The sequence below is a fragment of the Mastigoproctus giganteus genome, chromosome 7, assembly GCF_048544385.1.
Source record: "Mastigoproctus giganteus isolate SK-2022 chromosome 7, ASM4854438v1, whole genome shotgun sequence".
In the NCBI taxonomy this organism is placed as follows: domain Eukaryota; kingdom Metazoa; phylum Arthropoda; class Arachnida; order Uropygi; family Thelyphonidae; genus Mastigoproctus; species Mastigoproctus giganteus.
Genome location: NC_143581.1, coordinates 34,504,178 through 34,520,258, shown reverse-complemented (window position 1 = coordinate 34,520,258; position 16,081 = coordinate 34,504,178). Strand labels below are relative to the sequence as shown.

At 37.5% G+C, this 16,081-nt stretch overlaps 1 protein-coding gene across 1 annotated transcript in view; it reads right to left on the bottom strand.

Moving 5' to 3' along the window:
• The window catches only part of Cbp53E (Calbindin 53E), a 279,859-nt gene that overhangs the window by 80,249 nt on the left and 183,529 nt on the right, over positions 1 to 16,081 (bottom strand). The window contains exon 2 of the mRNA XM_090377611.1: positions 8,796 to 8,881. Within this exon, the coding sequence (XP_090233737.1) occupies positions 8,796 to 8,881 (86 nt within the window). The remainder of the gene's footprint in view (positions 1 to 8,795; positions 8,882 to 16,081) is intronic.

The window sequence follows — 16,081 nt, the reverse complement described above, 5'->3', positions numbered from 1 at the left end:
GCACTATTGTCTCCAACGTGCAGACAAAAGCACTATTCAAATTATGGCGGTCACTATTCACACTGTTTATGAGACCAGGTATCAAGTTATTCATCGGAAATCCTCAAACTTGCAGTTTCTAGGGCCCCTCTTGTAAACAGGACAGGACAGTTTTTGTCCTTAACAGAATGGTGATAATCTCGTTTACCTCACCTCTTTTGAAATTGATACATAGAGGATCCTCAGTTTTGTTCGGGCACGCATTGAACACATGTCCGCTGCGTGCGCAATGTCCACAGGAGGGAGACTCGTCCGTACAGAACTGTGTGGTATGTCCGAACCCCAAGCACAGAAAACATTTTGTTACCACTGTGTATGGCCTAAACCTATGGGAATTCCAGCCTAGATATATTCTTTCCAGAGTACTGATACACTTGTATATCCTAGGAGTAAAGCTGACAACCCAGTTTACAGAAGAGCCAGCTTTGGCCTTAGTTGGGAATCGGAAAAATGTTTCGTTTTTGATCTCCTCCAGGGTGAGACCAAAATTACTCAAGTTTTTAACACGTAGATTCTCCAGAATTTCATCCTTAGTTAACTCTTTTGGTATGTCTAAAAGTAACACCGAGGGATTACCCTTTCGCGGAACTCCAGAAGTAATACCCTTAGACGAAAATGACTCCGACGAGGAAAGGCACTCCAAATCGGAATTAGTTGCTGCTTCTAAAAGAACGCCCTTATTGCGTATGAGACGTAAAGATTTGATCTTGACGTTTTTTAAGTCCATTTGAAGAGTTTTGGTAACAACAGTTTTGACCTCAGAACTAGACTTGCAAGTACTTTCTTCCGTAGGCCTGAAGGTAAGTACGTTATCATGTTTTGGTTTGACTTCCTCCCTGGAGGAACGAGCGACATCAGCGAAGGCCTTTTTTATCTGGGTTGTAGGAGAGGAAACCTGAGTCGTCTTCATCACATTAGAGGATCGCTGTACAGTTTCATTGTTTGCTTTCTCAGATAAGTCCTGTTCATGGCTAAAGTGATTCTGAACCAATTTGGAAATTTGGATATATTAAATGAGAAGTTAGAGAAGGAATCTAAAACTCTTTCTAATAATTTAGCTCGGGTGTTTATCTCATAGTTTACCGCCTTCAATTTTTCATTCTCAATAAGAAGAGTTGTGGCAGCTGATTCTAAATTAAGTCACTTGTCCACGAGAGCATTTCACGATTGCTTAGTGCCTTTATTACCTTCATATGAAAGGAAACTAGATAGATCCTTTCACATCTTGGCTATTTTTTCATACATGACAATAACATTTTGGCTATCATCAATTGTTTCGATATTTTTGTCTGAAGAAGCAGCATTAACATAACCAGTAGAGGCATTAGTTTCCAATTTTTCACTCAGTGAGACCTTTAGTTATGTCTTTCTCCTGGTTAGATTGAGGAACATCACTTGAAACGTCCTGAGATGGTGTACTTGTAACAGATTTTTCAAGGGCTGAGGGCAGAGTTCGCCTGGTGGTAATATTAGCTGGTGCTGTTGGCAGAGGTGGAACAGTAGAGGTCACCGCTGAACTACCGGCAACCGGGGGGGACAAGGGCAGGAGAGACCGTGATATCTTGGGATACTGTGTGCACCTATCCAGGGCAGTAATTCCTTCAGAGGATTCATGTAGCGCTGGAGAGGCCAAGTGGGTCAATTTGGAAGAAGGAGCTGGCTTGGATAGCCGAGCAGGTGTAAGTTGCAAAGGTTGGGAGACAGTGATCGGTGCCATTGGAGCATTAGCAAGGGACTCCAAGATGGAGACCGCTACAGGAGTGGAGATGCTGAAGTCCAATTCGGAAGAGGTGCTCACATCAAGTTGAGGAGCAGAGGATCTGCTGGTTCCATCGCCAGGCGGGGGATTAGGAGTGGATAAAAGAGGCTTAACCCTGGACCACCTCTTGGTCTTCCTCCTAGTTTTACCTCCAGATTTGGGAGAGAGAAGCAGCTCTGGGTCATATGGCTCTTCGGATTTAGGGTTCATACCATCATGGGAACTCACTGTATTTATATTATAATAAAATATATTATTTTATTATATTATATTAAACTGGGTTATCATTGTATGTATATATTTTTCTTAACCATGGACCCCAGTACACCAGGCCCATTCGTTACAACTCATTGTAGTATGCGGATTGCCTGAATGGGATGAAAAATTCGCAGTTGTAGCGTCACGTGAGCTCATAGCATATAATCAGTTTTGGGATGAAATTTCTATATCCCAGGGAAGAGTCTCCTGAAAGGTTCAATTCTCCTGACAATGTCAGGAAATTCTGCTAGCGCCTGATTTTTGTGAAGTTGGATGGAATCGGTAGGGGGGCGCTACTGGTTACGATATTAGCATACAGTGCCCGGATGTATCAAGTTTAATGGTTCAAGAAGAGACTTACCCATAATGCACACCGCAGTAGACAATATACAGCTCAATCCAATTATATAACATTTAATGCATTTATGCTATAATTATGCAGTCAATTAATAATATTTATGACGTCATCAGTGAGATCACATCAATATTGTATCCAATTGTTATTTGAGATTAGAGTTAGTAATAAAGTGGCTTACTGCATCAAAGCTGGAGCCACCAATCAGAGACAGACTCCTCAAATGATCACACGTGTACAACTCATCCTGAACTTTCCAATTTTTTATCTTATTAATTAATCCATTAGCAATAGATATATCTGTCTGACTCACCATGAGAGGAACTAAATGTACTTAAATTATCAGATCTACTTAAAAACAGACATTCAATGATAATGAGGTGTTGGGTCGGCTCACATTTCGAAAAAAAAAAAAAAAAAAAAAAAATTTTTAGGCCACCCGAATATTTAAATTCATAATGCCGTACTGTGTGTCTTATGCCTGTTAACTGCGTGTTCTATGGTCGATTTGTCTGTTTTGCTGGACGAAAAACCCCAGATTCTGTTGGGGGGGGGGCCCTCAGCCACGGAGTGAAAAAAGCCCATCAAAGTTCCTCGCGTCATCAACAAAATTCGAACCCGGACCTTTTCCACCCGGTGTGAGGAGGACGGTGAGGATACCACTGTGCAACCTGCGCAGACTCACATTTCCAAAGGTTGGTCGCATTCAGATGAGATCTCTGCCTGGCCAGGCGAGTTGGACTTCGTTTTCCTGAAACTGGGTATTTACAATGATCGTCGTATATGGGAGATGGTGCATTATCGTTATAGAATATGGAAGGTCCGTTTCCAGAGAATTGCCAGAGATGGGAACATCGGAGTTGTCCAAGATGTCAGTGTACGGCTCGGGAAGCAGTTCTGCACCATGATCCCGCTAACTTCCAATCTTCACTGTGGGCACAATACATTGCGATATACAAGTATGATATTCCCCACGTTTCACACTCACAATCGACCATCTGATTTGAAGACTATGTAAGGTGACTCGTTATTGTTCTGGGGTAAAAAGACGACGGTAGGCACTACTGAAAACGATGTTTGGCATTTCTTGGTGTGATGTGAGGCATGTGAGCAGTACGCTCTGTCATGAAAATCCATGCGATGCAGCTCTCTACGGATGTTGGATACACTCATGGCCTCTTATGGAGATTTGCAGCTACAATATATGATTTTCCAAGACTGTACCTCAGTTCACTTTCATTCCATCCTTTTGGAATCGGCGTTTCCCATCTGTCAATTTTATTATTATTTTTTTTATTTTTTGCCTATATGACCATTTGTTGTTATTGCTATAAGGTTTTGCGCGCATTGAAGACTTAGCCATTATGTGCGGTATATATATTTTCTGTAAATTGCGTGTTCTTTGGTCGATTTGCCTGGTTTCCTGGCGAAAACCCCGATATTCTAGGAGGAAAAACCACGAAACCTTCGCCTAAGACAGAATAACTCAGCTACGTTCTGAAAAAGGCCCATAAAAATTCCTCGCGTCATTGACGGGATTCGAACTCGGGTCTTTACCATCCAGTGTTGGGAGCACATGCATGTATATAAGTGTACCTTGTCTATGGTGACTCTCAAACACAAACTCCATCTCCACCTAGTGCCACTGTGATGAAATGCAGAAACTCTGTAAAACGGGCCTGACGTGTGGTTAATGAATGTATATGCAGTGTTAATGAATGTTCTGCTGTTTTTACAGCAGCATGTTCGAGAGGCAACCAAAGGGAGTAATGCTCTTGATATGATTATCAGCAGTGATTATTCATATATTAAGAATTTGCAGATAAAAGGGACCACTAAGTGGCAGTGATCACTGCGTACTGATGTGGGATTTACTTAAAAATGTAACTGCCATCAGGGATAAATGTAAGGATTTTTGCTTTCATAAAGGTGACTACAGTGGTCTCAAACAGTTTTTAAATTCTATATAGTGGAACCAAATGATGATCTTACCAAAGCAATTAATCTTGGAAGCTACTAGGCTTTTCATACCAACTAAGAAATACTATTCACGGTTTAGGCCTAAATGGATGTCACATGAACTAATGAGACTCGTGGCAGAGAAGAAAAATGCATGGGATGCATATAAATTATCAAGCGACACAGAAGCCTATGGTAGACATGCTAGTCTGTAATCAAGTCAGAAAGAAGGTTAGGTAATCGAAGGCAGATTACGAAAAATCCTTTAGCAAAGGATGCAAAGACTTATTTACTTATATAAATTGTACAAGGAAGGGGATGAATCAGATTGGTCCACTTGATATCGATGGCTCGACTGTTGATAATCCTGCTCAGATAGCTGACAAACTGAACGAGTATTCTGCATACAGACGGAAAAAAAACTGCATCACCTTAAAAAAAGTAACATTTGTAATGAAACGTATAAAATATTGTTTGATTAGTCATTTTGTTTGTCGCAAAGCAAAGGTATTGCGCCAGATAACGCTTCTATTGCATCAAACAGTAATTGCAAGGTATTGCATCAGCCGTTTCTATAAATACAGCGTTGGAAGGGTATACACGCTCATTAGAATCCTGTTTTGCGGAGATGTAAGCATGGCTCTCTATGTTCAGTTGACACCAAGAAAAAAAAGTGTAGCTGTTGCTCTGTCCCAGGAAGGGCTTCCTACGCATGCTATCGCTGATAAAATAGGCTGCCACCAGTCAACAGTCTCCCTGCCACCAGTCAACAGTGCTGAAATTAAAGCGTGAAACCGGTGATGTAAAGAGAAGACCTGGATCAGGCCGTAAGAGAGTGACTACGCCTTCCCAAAATTGATATTTGAAACGGTTATGCCTTTGCAATCGCTATGCTAGTGCTCCTGCTCTAAAACTGGACTTTGAGATGGCCTCTGGTATTGAAACAAGTGCACGAACTATCCGAAGACGGCTTTCGGAATGGGGGTCTGCATGCCTATCGGCCCAAGAAGAAAGAAGCCTTTGTGACCCAACAAATGAGGAAAAAGCGACTTGCTTGGGCTAAAACACATCTTTCATGGACAAAAGAGCAATGGGACACCGCCATCTTTTCTGACGAATCGAAATTCAACCTGCATGGGAAGCGATATGTCAGAAGACGAAAATCGGAGGCATACCATCCTGACTACATAACACCGACTGTAAAGTTCCCCGCCGGTCAGATGGTCTGGGGATGCATAACAAGCAAAAGGGTGGGGCGAATTAAGCTTATTAACGGAACGGTGAATGCAGAAACCTATACTGCTATCTTGGAGGAGTGCCTGAAACCCGTTAATGGGGATCACCACACACACACACACACACACACACACACACACACACACACGTCCAAAACTGCATTTTTCAACAGGACTCAGGGCCTTGCCACACAGCAAAATTGGTAAGTTTTATGATATTTAAATTTAATGATGAGTTTATCTTCTTGTATCACAAGCTTAAAACATACTTACACCAATGTTTTCCCTCGTTTTTCTTCCTTAAGGTGCAGTCATACCTCAGAAATGCTGGCATTACAGTGTTGGACTCGCCCGACAACAGTGCCGATTTGAACCCTATTGAAAATTGCTGGTACATAATGTCATCTAAAATTGCTCAGAAGAAGCCAACAAGTAAGACAGCTGCAACCACGAAATTGGGCAACCGTATATCCAGAAGTTGATTAACTTTATGCCAGATCGTTGTAAGGCTATAACTGAAGCTCGAGGAGGAAAAACAAAATATTGAGGGCTTATTTTGCTGATTTATAGTACATAATACTATTACGTTAACTTGTAATTTCAGTTTGGACACGTAAATGTAATAAAATGTATGTTTGGTTGTCATGATTTCCATTTGCATGATTTATCATATTTCCATTAATTACGCAGTTTACCCTTTAAGAAGATATTTATGGCAAATAGGTATATCAAGTGCAGTCTTTTTATTGGATTTCATTCACAGAGATATATATCCCATCTAACAAATGCATTTTGAACATTTCTGTAACCCACAATGCAGCGCAAAACACATTATTTGCAAAATTCACAAGTGATGCAGTTTTTTTGTCCGCCACTGTACATTCACACATAAGGAATTCTGTAGGGAAGTGAAGGACAGAAGCTTATTAAACTCTAAATGGAGGAGAAATTGTTAAAGTTAAACATAAGAAAGGTACCTAGGGTGGTGGAATCTGTCGAGTTATATTAAAGGAGGCAGCAAGGGAAGTAAGTAAACCCTTAGCTATAATTATGAGGGCTGCCTTGGACTCTGGGTAGGTGCCCATGGACTGGAGATGTGCAAGTGTGACCCCGATTCACAAAGGGGAGTCAAAGGGTGACAAGAGTAATTAGAAACCTGTTAGTTTAACTTTGTTTAGGGGAAAATAATGGAGTCACTGGTTAAAGAAGCACTGCAAGATCATACAGACCTGCAGTAATAGCTCAGACACAGCATGGGTTTGTTAAGGGGATATGCTGCCTCACCAATTTGATTGAATACTACAATGTGGTCACAAAGGAACTGGATGCAAAAAAATATATAATATAATATTCTTGGATTTCAGGAAATCTTTTGACACTATTGTACATAAAAGACTGCTGCAAAAAATTGGAGCAGTATGGCATTAAGGGCAAGTTGCTGCTATAGACAAAGGGCTCGTTGAGTGGGAGGAGACAGAGTGTGGTAATCAATAGACATTGCTCTTCATGAACTAATGTTATTAATAGAGACTCCCATGGTTCGGTGTTGGGACTATTGTTGTTTTTTATATTGATATTTATCAATGATATTGATGAAGATATATCCGGATTAATGTCGAAGTTTGCAAACAATACAAATGTTGGCAGGGTTGTTAATGACAGTATGCTACTACAACAGGATCTAGAAAAGTTAGACAGATGGGCTGAGAAGCGGCAACTGAAGTTTAACATTGCAAATGCATATGGCCAGCAGTAACCCCAGAGAAATGTACTAACTGTGTGGTACTACATTGAGGGTAGTGGAGAATGAAAAAGACCTGGGGGTAACTGTGCAGTCAGATACAAAGTTTTATGACCAGTGCAGACAGGTGCTAGAGCAGGTCATGGGGTCTTGTCAATGATATACACGAATATTGCTAGCGGGTTACTGGGTATTCAGGTTATCCAGTCCTGAATACCGTACTGTATTCACTACAGGTCTTTACCACTGTCTGTGCGCAATGCATGAAATCCCGCAGTCGGCAGGATAGTGATTATATGAATTGTGCTACCCGCGAGGGCTCTGACCATTTGCGTCGCCTTTCTTCCATATTTCTACTATATCGGCTACGGTGGACATTGCGCAGTAGAAAGGTGTGGCTGTCGTATATAGTGACCGCTGATCTGGCATCCGACGATTACGCCTCTTTCATACTTCGTACGTTTCTTTCTGCAACTCATTCTTCTTGTTTGTGATATTACTGCTAATGCTTACACACTCTTAAACTTGCTTTGCGTGCATGCTGTTTGTAATGTTAACTAAATTTGGGAGTTTACTTTTAGTACGATAGTGTGTATATTATAGTAGAAAATAGAAGTTTAATTTCTGTAGGACATTGTATATATAGGTTTTTAGGTTTACGTGTCCTTCCACGACTTCTTGGAATGTTTCCAATTCAGTTTGGTCAAAACGATAACACAAAATATGATCACAGTATTGTGGTGCTACTCAAGCCTGGCCCATTAGATGGAAAAAAAAAGGGGGAAAAAAAGTGAATGTGTAGTCTTGCAAATAATTCTATAGCAGTTTCTGTCCTTACATACACAGAAACGCAAATGACAATCTCCAAGTAATACATCTCTCTTTCTAGACATTTTTACCGCTAACAAATCTGTTTATTGTCCCTTACTTTATGACTTATATGTAGAAAAATTTCCATATATTAGCTACAAACTAAAGCAATACAAAATATTAAAATCAGGTTTAAAGGAGGCAAATTGACATACTGCACGGATCCTGGCATATATGAATAGTGAGTGCAGTAATACTCCATTTTTATTGATTTAAAGAAAACGGAGTAAATAAACAGCGCACGTCTTCAGCCTTCTTGATGTAACCTTTTATGTGTCCTTTTACTTGAAATCGTCAAACAACTGATTCAGCTTTCTAGTGTATGAAGACTACGCTACTTCCAGCTATTCTGTGAAGTGTCACAAACATCCGCGGCAATCAACAACACTTTGAAAACATTGGTAGTGACAGAGAGAAATAATATGTAAATACAGTCCAGCTCAATTACTTTGATGGATTTAGAATTTACAGATCGGAGATAAGTAGAAGTCACTTTTAATTTATGTAATGTCATCGCCAGACGTTTGAAATCGGAAAGAGGAGGGTGAAAGGGGACAGGTTTTTCTTTAAAACACTTACCTCCGGTTCTACATCAGTAAAGTTGACACTGGATACAAACTCCCTTAGAAATTTGTCGAGTTCTCTTCCCTCGATATAACCATTGCCTGTAAATATATGAGAAAAATTGTGAGCGATATAACTAAGAAAACTATAAATCATAACTGACTAAAGGAAACTGGAATTTTGTATTGGAGATTTAATATATTTTAATTTTTAAAATTAATTTTAGCTAGACAAAAGAATAAATGCATAATAGAATGGCGAAATAAATACATCAATATCTGCTAAAGTTAAAATAATGTATTAACTCTATTATTAATAAAATTCTAAATAAGCACAGAGAGCATAATAAATACCTGAAACATAAATAATAAATTCAATTTTGATGAGAAACTCAATCTTCGGAAGTGAAGCTTCCGCCCATACTCGCATAACTCAGCAGCAAAACCTATAGACATCACAAGTGGAGGTAAGAGACCGCAGTTGAACAGACATCGTATCAAACTGCAGTCTCTCATCTTTATTGACACCTGTCAAAGATGAAAGACCGTTTACGCTCTATAACTTCGCCATAGAAACACCACTAAAGCACAAGCAGTGATATACAGGCAATGCCTCAAAGGGGGAGGTTTTCTTCAAGAAAAGGGGGGGGGGCGGAAGAGGGAGAGAATTTCTAAATGCAAAATTGGAAAAGATAAATTAGGAATTTGGTATATCATAGGTTTAAATGACACTAAAATTCGTTAATTAACACATGAAATTGGGTTGAATAATTAACCATCATATTGAGAAACAGTGACGAGATATAATGGAAAACGAGGTAGGGACAAATGAGAGTTGAGGGGGAGGGCAAGAAACAAACATGCTGCATGCGTTTGGTTCACTCCCAATTTTCACTTTTATTTCCTCCTCTTAATTAGTTTCTCAATCAGACATTCCCTGTTCTCATTAACCGATGTCTGCTTGGTGATTACCTTGTCGAGCATGGCGTATCAAGTTCAAAAATTTCACTGCTTGCCTAATGATATCGAACGTAATAATTTATTCTAGTTCCCACACGAAGGAACTTATTTCTTGTCTCGCGGCTATTTCTGAGAAAATTACTCGAACAAATATATCTGAAACTGTGATTACACGAAACGTAAAGATAACATTTGTTTAACTGCCTTCGTTAATGAAAGCAAACATATTTATAATAGATTTCATTGCGGTGTAAAACAAGGCAAATGCTAAAACCACACAATGTAACAATAACTTTCACAATTTCGATCATGTTTATGCTCGTAGTTTAACAAGTTACCGTTGCAACTGAAAAATTGTTTAAATTGCGACTGAAAAAAATAAACGTTTTTCATTATTTGGCATAAAGAACAACTTTAATCTAAACTTGGAATATACTAATAAAAGCTACGGCAGGCGTTGCAGTCTAGCTTCCTCTGCACTGGTACTGGCACAGACAAAGAATGGTGACCAGAATGCATTTCAAAAGGTATCTTTGTTTAATAGAATGCAGCAAGCAACGTCAAGGAAAAATCGGAAGTTCCCAAGAAAAAAATGACGATAACAAAACGCATATTAAAACTATCGGAGTACCTGACAGTTTAAATAATATTAGTTTCACTGGTTGACAGATTGGTGGAGGGGGGGGGGGACTGCTTATTTAGCCGTTTTTAGAAGCTCGCGGGGGTTGCCAGTTATTCGATCGTTATGGATGTTATCCAAAACTGGTTGACATTCTTTCCGTATTTAAGATATGATTAAATAGGCATCTCTCTGACTAGCACTGTAATTTGTTGGAAGAGGATCTGCTGATCCTCTTCTTAATGGAATGAGATGGTGGTCAGGCGTATAATACCGTGCTGTGTAAAAAAACCTCTTAATAATTACTCTCGTTTTGAATGGATTCCAAACTAGGGCTTTTCCACAGGTATGGAAAGGAGGCGATTGCAACCATCATACTGCTTGTGAGGATCGTAAAACATAAATAAATAAAATAACACCAAAAGACATTTCAATGACTAATTCTGAACAATTGGAAGAATAGCATTTGCCTAATTAAAATAATTTTATTGTATCATTATTAAGGATTAAATCATAAATGAAATTCCATCTAAGAATGTGAATATGTGTTTCTATCTGAAAATCAATGTTTGACAATTTTTTTTTAAATTTGTAATAATCATTAAGTATATCTCAATATTTATTCAAGGCAGCATGGAATAAATATGGTTTAGGATTTCTTAACTCACTGTATATGACACTAGGTAAGCATAATTAAGAGTACTATTTAATATTTATAAAGTTTCCATAAATATGTTGAATCTTAGTTTTTGATTAAACTTGTATCTCAACAAGGCAAATCTCCTGCCATTATCTTTCCTCACATCTTTTCTAATAATCAATTCCAATGTTTTAATTAAAATAGCACTGAGGATATAACACAGAATTATTAGCCTTTCCCAGAATATATTCTTAACAATATGAGATCTGTATTCTTACAAAATTCATTTTTGAGTTAGCCATTTTTTCGCTAATTGTGTTGATTCTATAGACAGTAGAGTGTTCTGTAAAGTACTCCTCTCTGACTCGAAAGTTACTTGACAGAAAACTCTTATGCCAGTAGAATCAACATATGTGAATTATGTGAAATGAGTGAAAGGATTAACCGCTTAATATGTCACAAACCTTATATATCATTCAAGTACTATTAACTAATGGTTAAATATCTCCAAAGCAGTTTCTCTCATTAATCACAAACCCTAAATCACACAAACCCTAAATCGCAAGCTTTCCAAAGAATGGAAAGCTTGTGATTTAGGGTGCACATTAATTCAATTTCTATAACTTGTGTAATGACTCAGGAATGAAGCTAACTGCAATTTTTTTTATTCTACATGTTAGATTAGGTGTATGTTAAGCGCCAAAGCAACTAAGGATATGAGGTGTCAGTATATCTTTGTCAGTAACTGCGCATATTCTTCGGTCATGTTTGCTGGACGAAAAACCAGTTTCTGGAGAATAAAATCAGGGAACTCTCATTTGAGATTAATTAACTCAGTTGCGTTGTGAAAAAAGCCTATAAAATTCCTAATGTCATTGATTGGATTCAAATCAGGGCTTTGCCACCCGCTGCGGAAAGACAGTGATTATAACCACTATGTTAACCGTGAGGGCATTCTATACGTTTGATGATGTATGCACTAAATAATAATGTACCTTGAAGATAGGACTCTATGAATGAACTTTAGTATGTCAGCATCTGTTATCTCTTGTATCCTGCATCTTATTGTGCCTTCATTAAGAGCATGTTTCTTCAAAACCTCACATATATGCTCTCAGTATTATGATATTGATTATATTAGTGTGCAGAAATATTTTCTCTTTTTTCGGACTTACGAAACACTGCTTCCATCCACAGCAATGTGGACTCTAAAATTAACTGTTTACACTATGAATGCTGTTGCTCTCTGATATACAGTATTGCTTCGGAGATGACAAATGTAGTACATATAATTCATCTTGGTTGTTGCTGTCACGTGCCTTTTCTAGAGCATGCTAATTTCTGGGATTTTTATTATGTTTCACAAATATGTACATGTGGTAGGACATGTCTTATATGAAGATTATTTTACAATTTTTATATCTTATACCTTCATTAAATGTTAAAAGTTTGTGTTCTCACTTGTTCAATCTGTATTTTGTATCGGCCTCTGTCCTTACTTGAGAAAAGTTGATGAATTGCAGTTATTATCCTCGTTTCTTTCAAATTGAGTTTTAAAGCAAGCTAAGTTAATTTTTACATCTATTTGGAGTCTTTCAAGACATTCACGCACTTGTGCGTCTGGATTCCTTTGAACTGTTTATCAAGAATTCTGTGTGCTACTGTTTGTACATCTCTCTTTCATCCTAGTCTGAATTTGGTCGGATATAACTGTACAGCCATATTTTACCATACCCATACCTTCAGGTGATAGGAATATAACCACCACAATATTTATCTCTAAACTTCTTTAAAATGTTTGAAACGTTACATTCTGAAGTATTTCCAATGTAGTTTGTGTTAATTGTATGAACTGATCTTTTGACTTGGTTCTGTTCCTCCTACTTATCAAATAATTGATATTTGACTATTTTTCTTTGGATGGGATGGGATGGTTTTTTATAATATAAATTCCTTAAATTTGTTGTTAAAGGAGTTATTTCGTTCCTCAAAATTCTATAATTCTCATAACGAACGTGTTTTGTAAGAAACTTTTTAAATCTTCTAAACATAATATCCCTTTGGATCATAAGCTGTTTAACATCTCTTCACCCCTTCCTTCTCAGGAAATTTATAAATCTCCTGTCAATGATGCAAATCCCGATTCAACAGTGCGTGTTATCTTATTTTGCATCAGCTGAAGCCAAGTAGTCAATTGGAAGTTTCAGGTTTTGTCGTCCTCAATTTAGAGCTACTGACCAGACCAGAAGTAGCCAGTCAGACACCAGTTGTCTCTCAACCGAAGCATTCCCTCTGTTTTCCTTAACATCAGGGCTGATCCATCACTCTTATAACACGCATTCCTTCTGAGTGATTGAGTTTTTGTGGTACTATGTGTTCGAACCAGCGTCCCATCCCATTGAATTCTGTCTCGCCCAGGTGCGTTGCTGCCAGTCCTTTCTTTTTGTATTAAGCCTTTAAGTGATTCCTAACTTCAATTTAAGTATGGATGTTCAGGTTTTGTAATCACTATTCACGATAAATAGTTTTCACTACTCCTTGTAGAAACTTTTACCGTAAAAACTCTGAGTGAAAAAATTATAAATTTCAACGGAAACTGCTTTACGTGTCAGGTTTCGTTTACAGCATCTGTTGCTTCATTTATTTAAATGTACGTTCATTTTTAAAATCTTTGGTTTTCAGCAGAGTAATAAACAAACTCTACTTGTGATATCTGGATTACCTTTCCGTTTTACAAATAAACACATATAAGAAGAAAAATTAGATAATGATAGCTATGAATAAATTTCCCGATGCCGTTCCACTAATCGATACTTTATTCAAAGAACACCAGTGAGGCATTGAGTAATTCACAAAATTTTCAGACTTGAAACTTTTCCGTGATGGGAAATCTAAAAAGATTCATCACATCAAGACAAAGCATTTTAAAATTAAAGTTTATTCTTTCTTCTATTTGAAGTTCCTGGAAACAACATTTATTTAAAAAGAAAGAGATGAAAAAAAAAAAAAAAAAACAACTCAAACGATTTAATGAGGATTACATGCAAGTTTATTGTATTTATTTTAAATTATGTATGTTGATAGCTAGAGCTTCAAGCATCGCAGTGAATGCATAAACCCAACAGCAAATCTTGTTTTAACGAAACTTACCTCACAATTCCATTAAATTTAATGTATTAGAAGTGTTAAAGAAGAATGAAAGTTGAACTTAAAATAAAAAAGTTGAAGTAGAGAATTAAATTAAACTTGCGAATCCCCAGTTGGAGAGAACATTTCACAATTGATTTCAACGCTGATGAGCTTAAAAATTAAAAGTTGTTGACGAACCAGTGGTGAAGTGTTTTCTTTCCATTGGGGATTCACAAGTTCAATTTTTTCTATTTCAACTTTTTATTTTAACTCCAACTTTCATCCTTCTCAAACATTGTAATTGTGGCTAAACTTGAAAGTGTTTTAATCAAATTAATAAAAAAGAATAAAGGGTGTGATCTAAATTATTATTACAATTATTTTGAAATTTAATTGTGTGTGCGCGCGCCCATGCGTAAGGAGAGAGGAGCATTTAAAATAGTCTTTGTCTGAGGATTCTTTGTGGATAGGTGGAGGCTTGAGTTCTGGCGACCAAGCTCAATATTAATGCAGATACTCAGACTTTGATGAATAGCTTTATTGTTTGTTTGTTTGTTTATTTATGTATGCTTTATCCTAGAAATATGTTACTTCGGGTGTTTAACGCTTACCAAGGTATTCAACTCAAGCGTTCAAGTTTCTTTATAATTATTCTGCGCATACATATGTAGCATTGCAAGATTCTAGAGGACTACTGAGTAAAATAAGTAATACACCAATGGTACACCTTTTAATCCCTAAAAACTATCATATTGGTTTTTTTTTTTTTTTTTCATTCTCTCTCTCTAAATCAGGATATTTCAGTATCCTATATAACAAATATCCTTGCTAAATGAACTAATTCCACTGGTAACCAGTCATATAGAGATCTTGATATCATTTTCTATTGGTGCTCAGCTCTGGTTGAGTTTCATATTGGAAATGACACTAAGATGTCTAAAACTGTTCAAAATTTTGTATTGTTTTTTCGATGGAAGAATAAAAATTATCTTCCATATGTGAAAGAGTTCACGACGATTTCAAAATATCTTCCTTCAGGAAATCATCTATTAATTCTGTACGCTGCCAAATATGGGCAGCGGCCAAAAACGCCAAAAATAAACTAATATTTGCCTCCGAATTGGGCTGTTAAAGTGGGCTAATAACAAGCGTCATCGTCTGTGCCCCGTGCCAGACAACTGGCTAATCAACTGTGTATCCAGAGGCTACCCGATCTAATCAGCTGGAAGCGCCTTATGATTACTGTGAAGATGCTGACGACACAGCAATTTCATCTTCAGACTTCTGGGAAATAGATGTGATCTCCTCTCCCCCTCCTCCTTCTCTTAGATAACTCCATCCATCTCGAATGATAAGCAGCCATCAAAAGCTCAGGGACAGATTTCTTTCAGATAAAGCGCGCCCGATGATCCAATTACAGCTAAATCTCGAAGTCGACTTGAAGAAATTTATAACTGATGACAAATACAGACAGTCAATAACTACGTGATTTTACCAAGTGTGTGAGATTTGAACGTTCTATTTTACTACGTCTATATGGCAATAGTACAACTTCATGTATAGTTATAATGAATTGTCATACCGTGACAATGTCCAAAATTATTAATGACACCAGTGACTTTGCCAAGGACACGAGGATCTGGAAAGAATGATGTATCTTCTTGTTTTGAATATGACTCTATGTGAACTCTATCTCTCGTATCTTTATCATTTGTCTCTTGTTTCTTAAGGCTACATAAGAAAAGCGAGACAAGTATTGTATATATTCTATATATTGTTTTATAATGCACCATTAAAGATTATTTATGTATTTATTTAGTTTAAAAATGACGATCTACGTCATAATCTAAACATTACCCTCCCTCTCTCTAGCATATCATAAAAATATTTTGGTAGGTACTGTTTGTGCTCCTTCAAACAATACTGATTGTATATTTAATTGTTCGGTTCTATC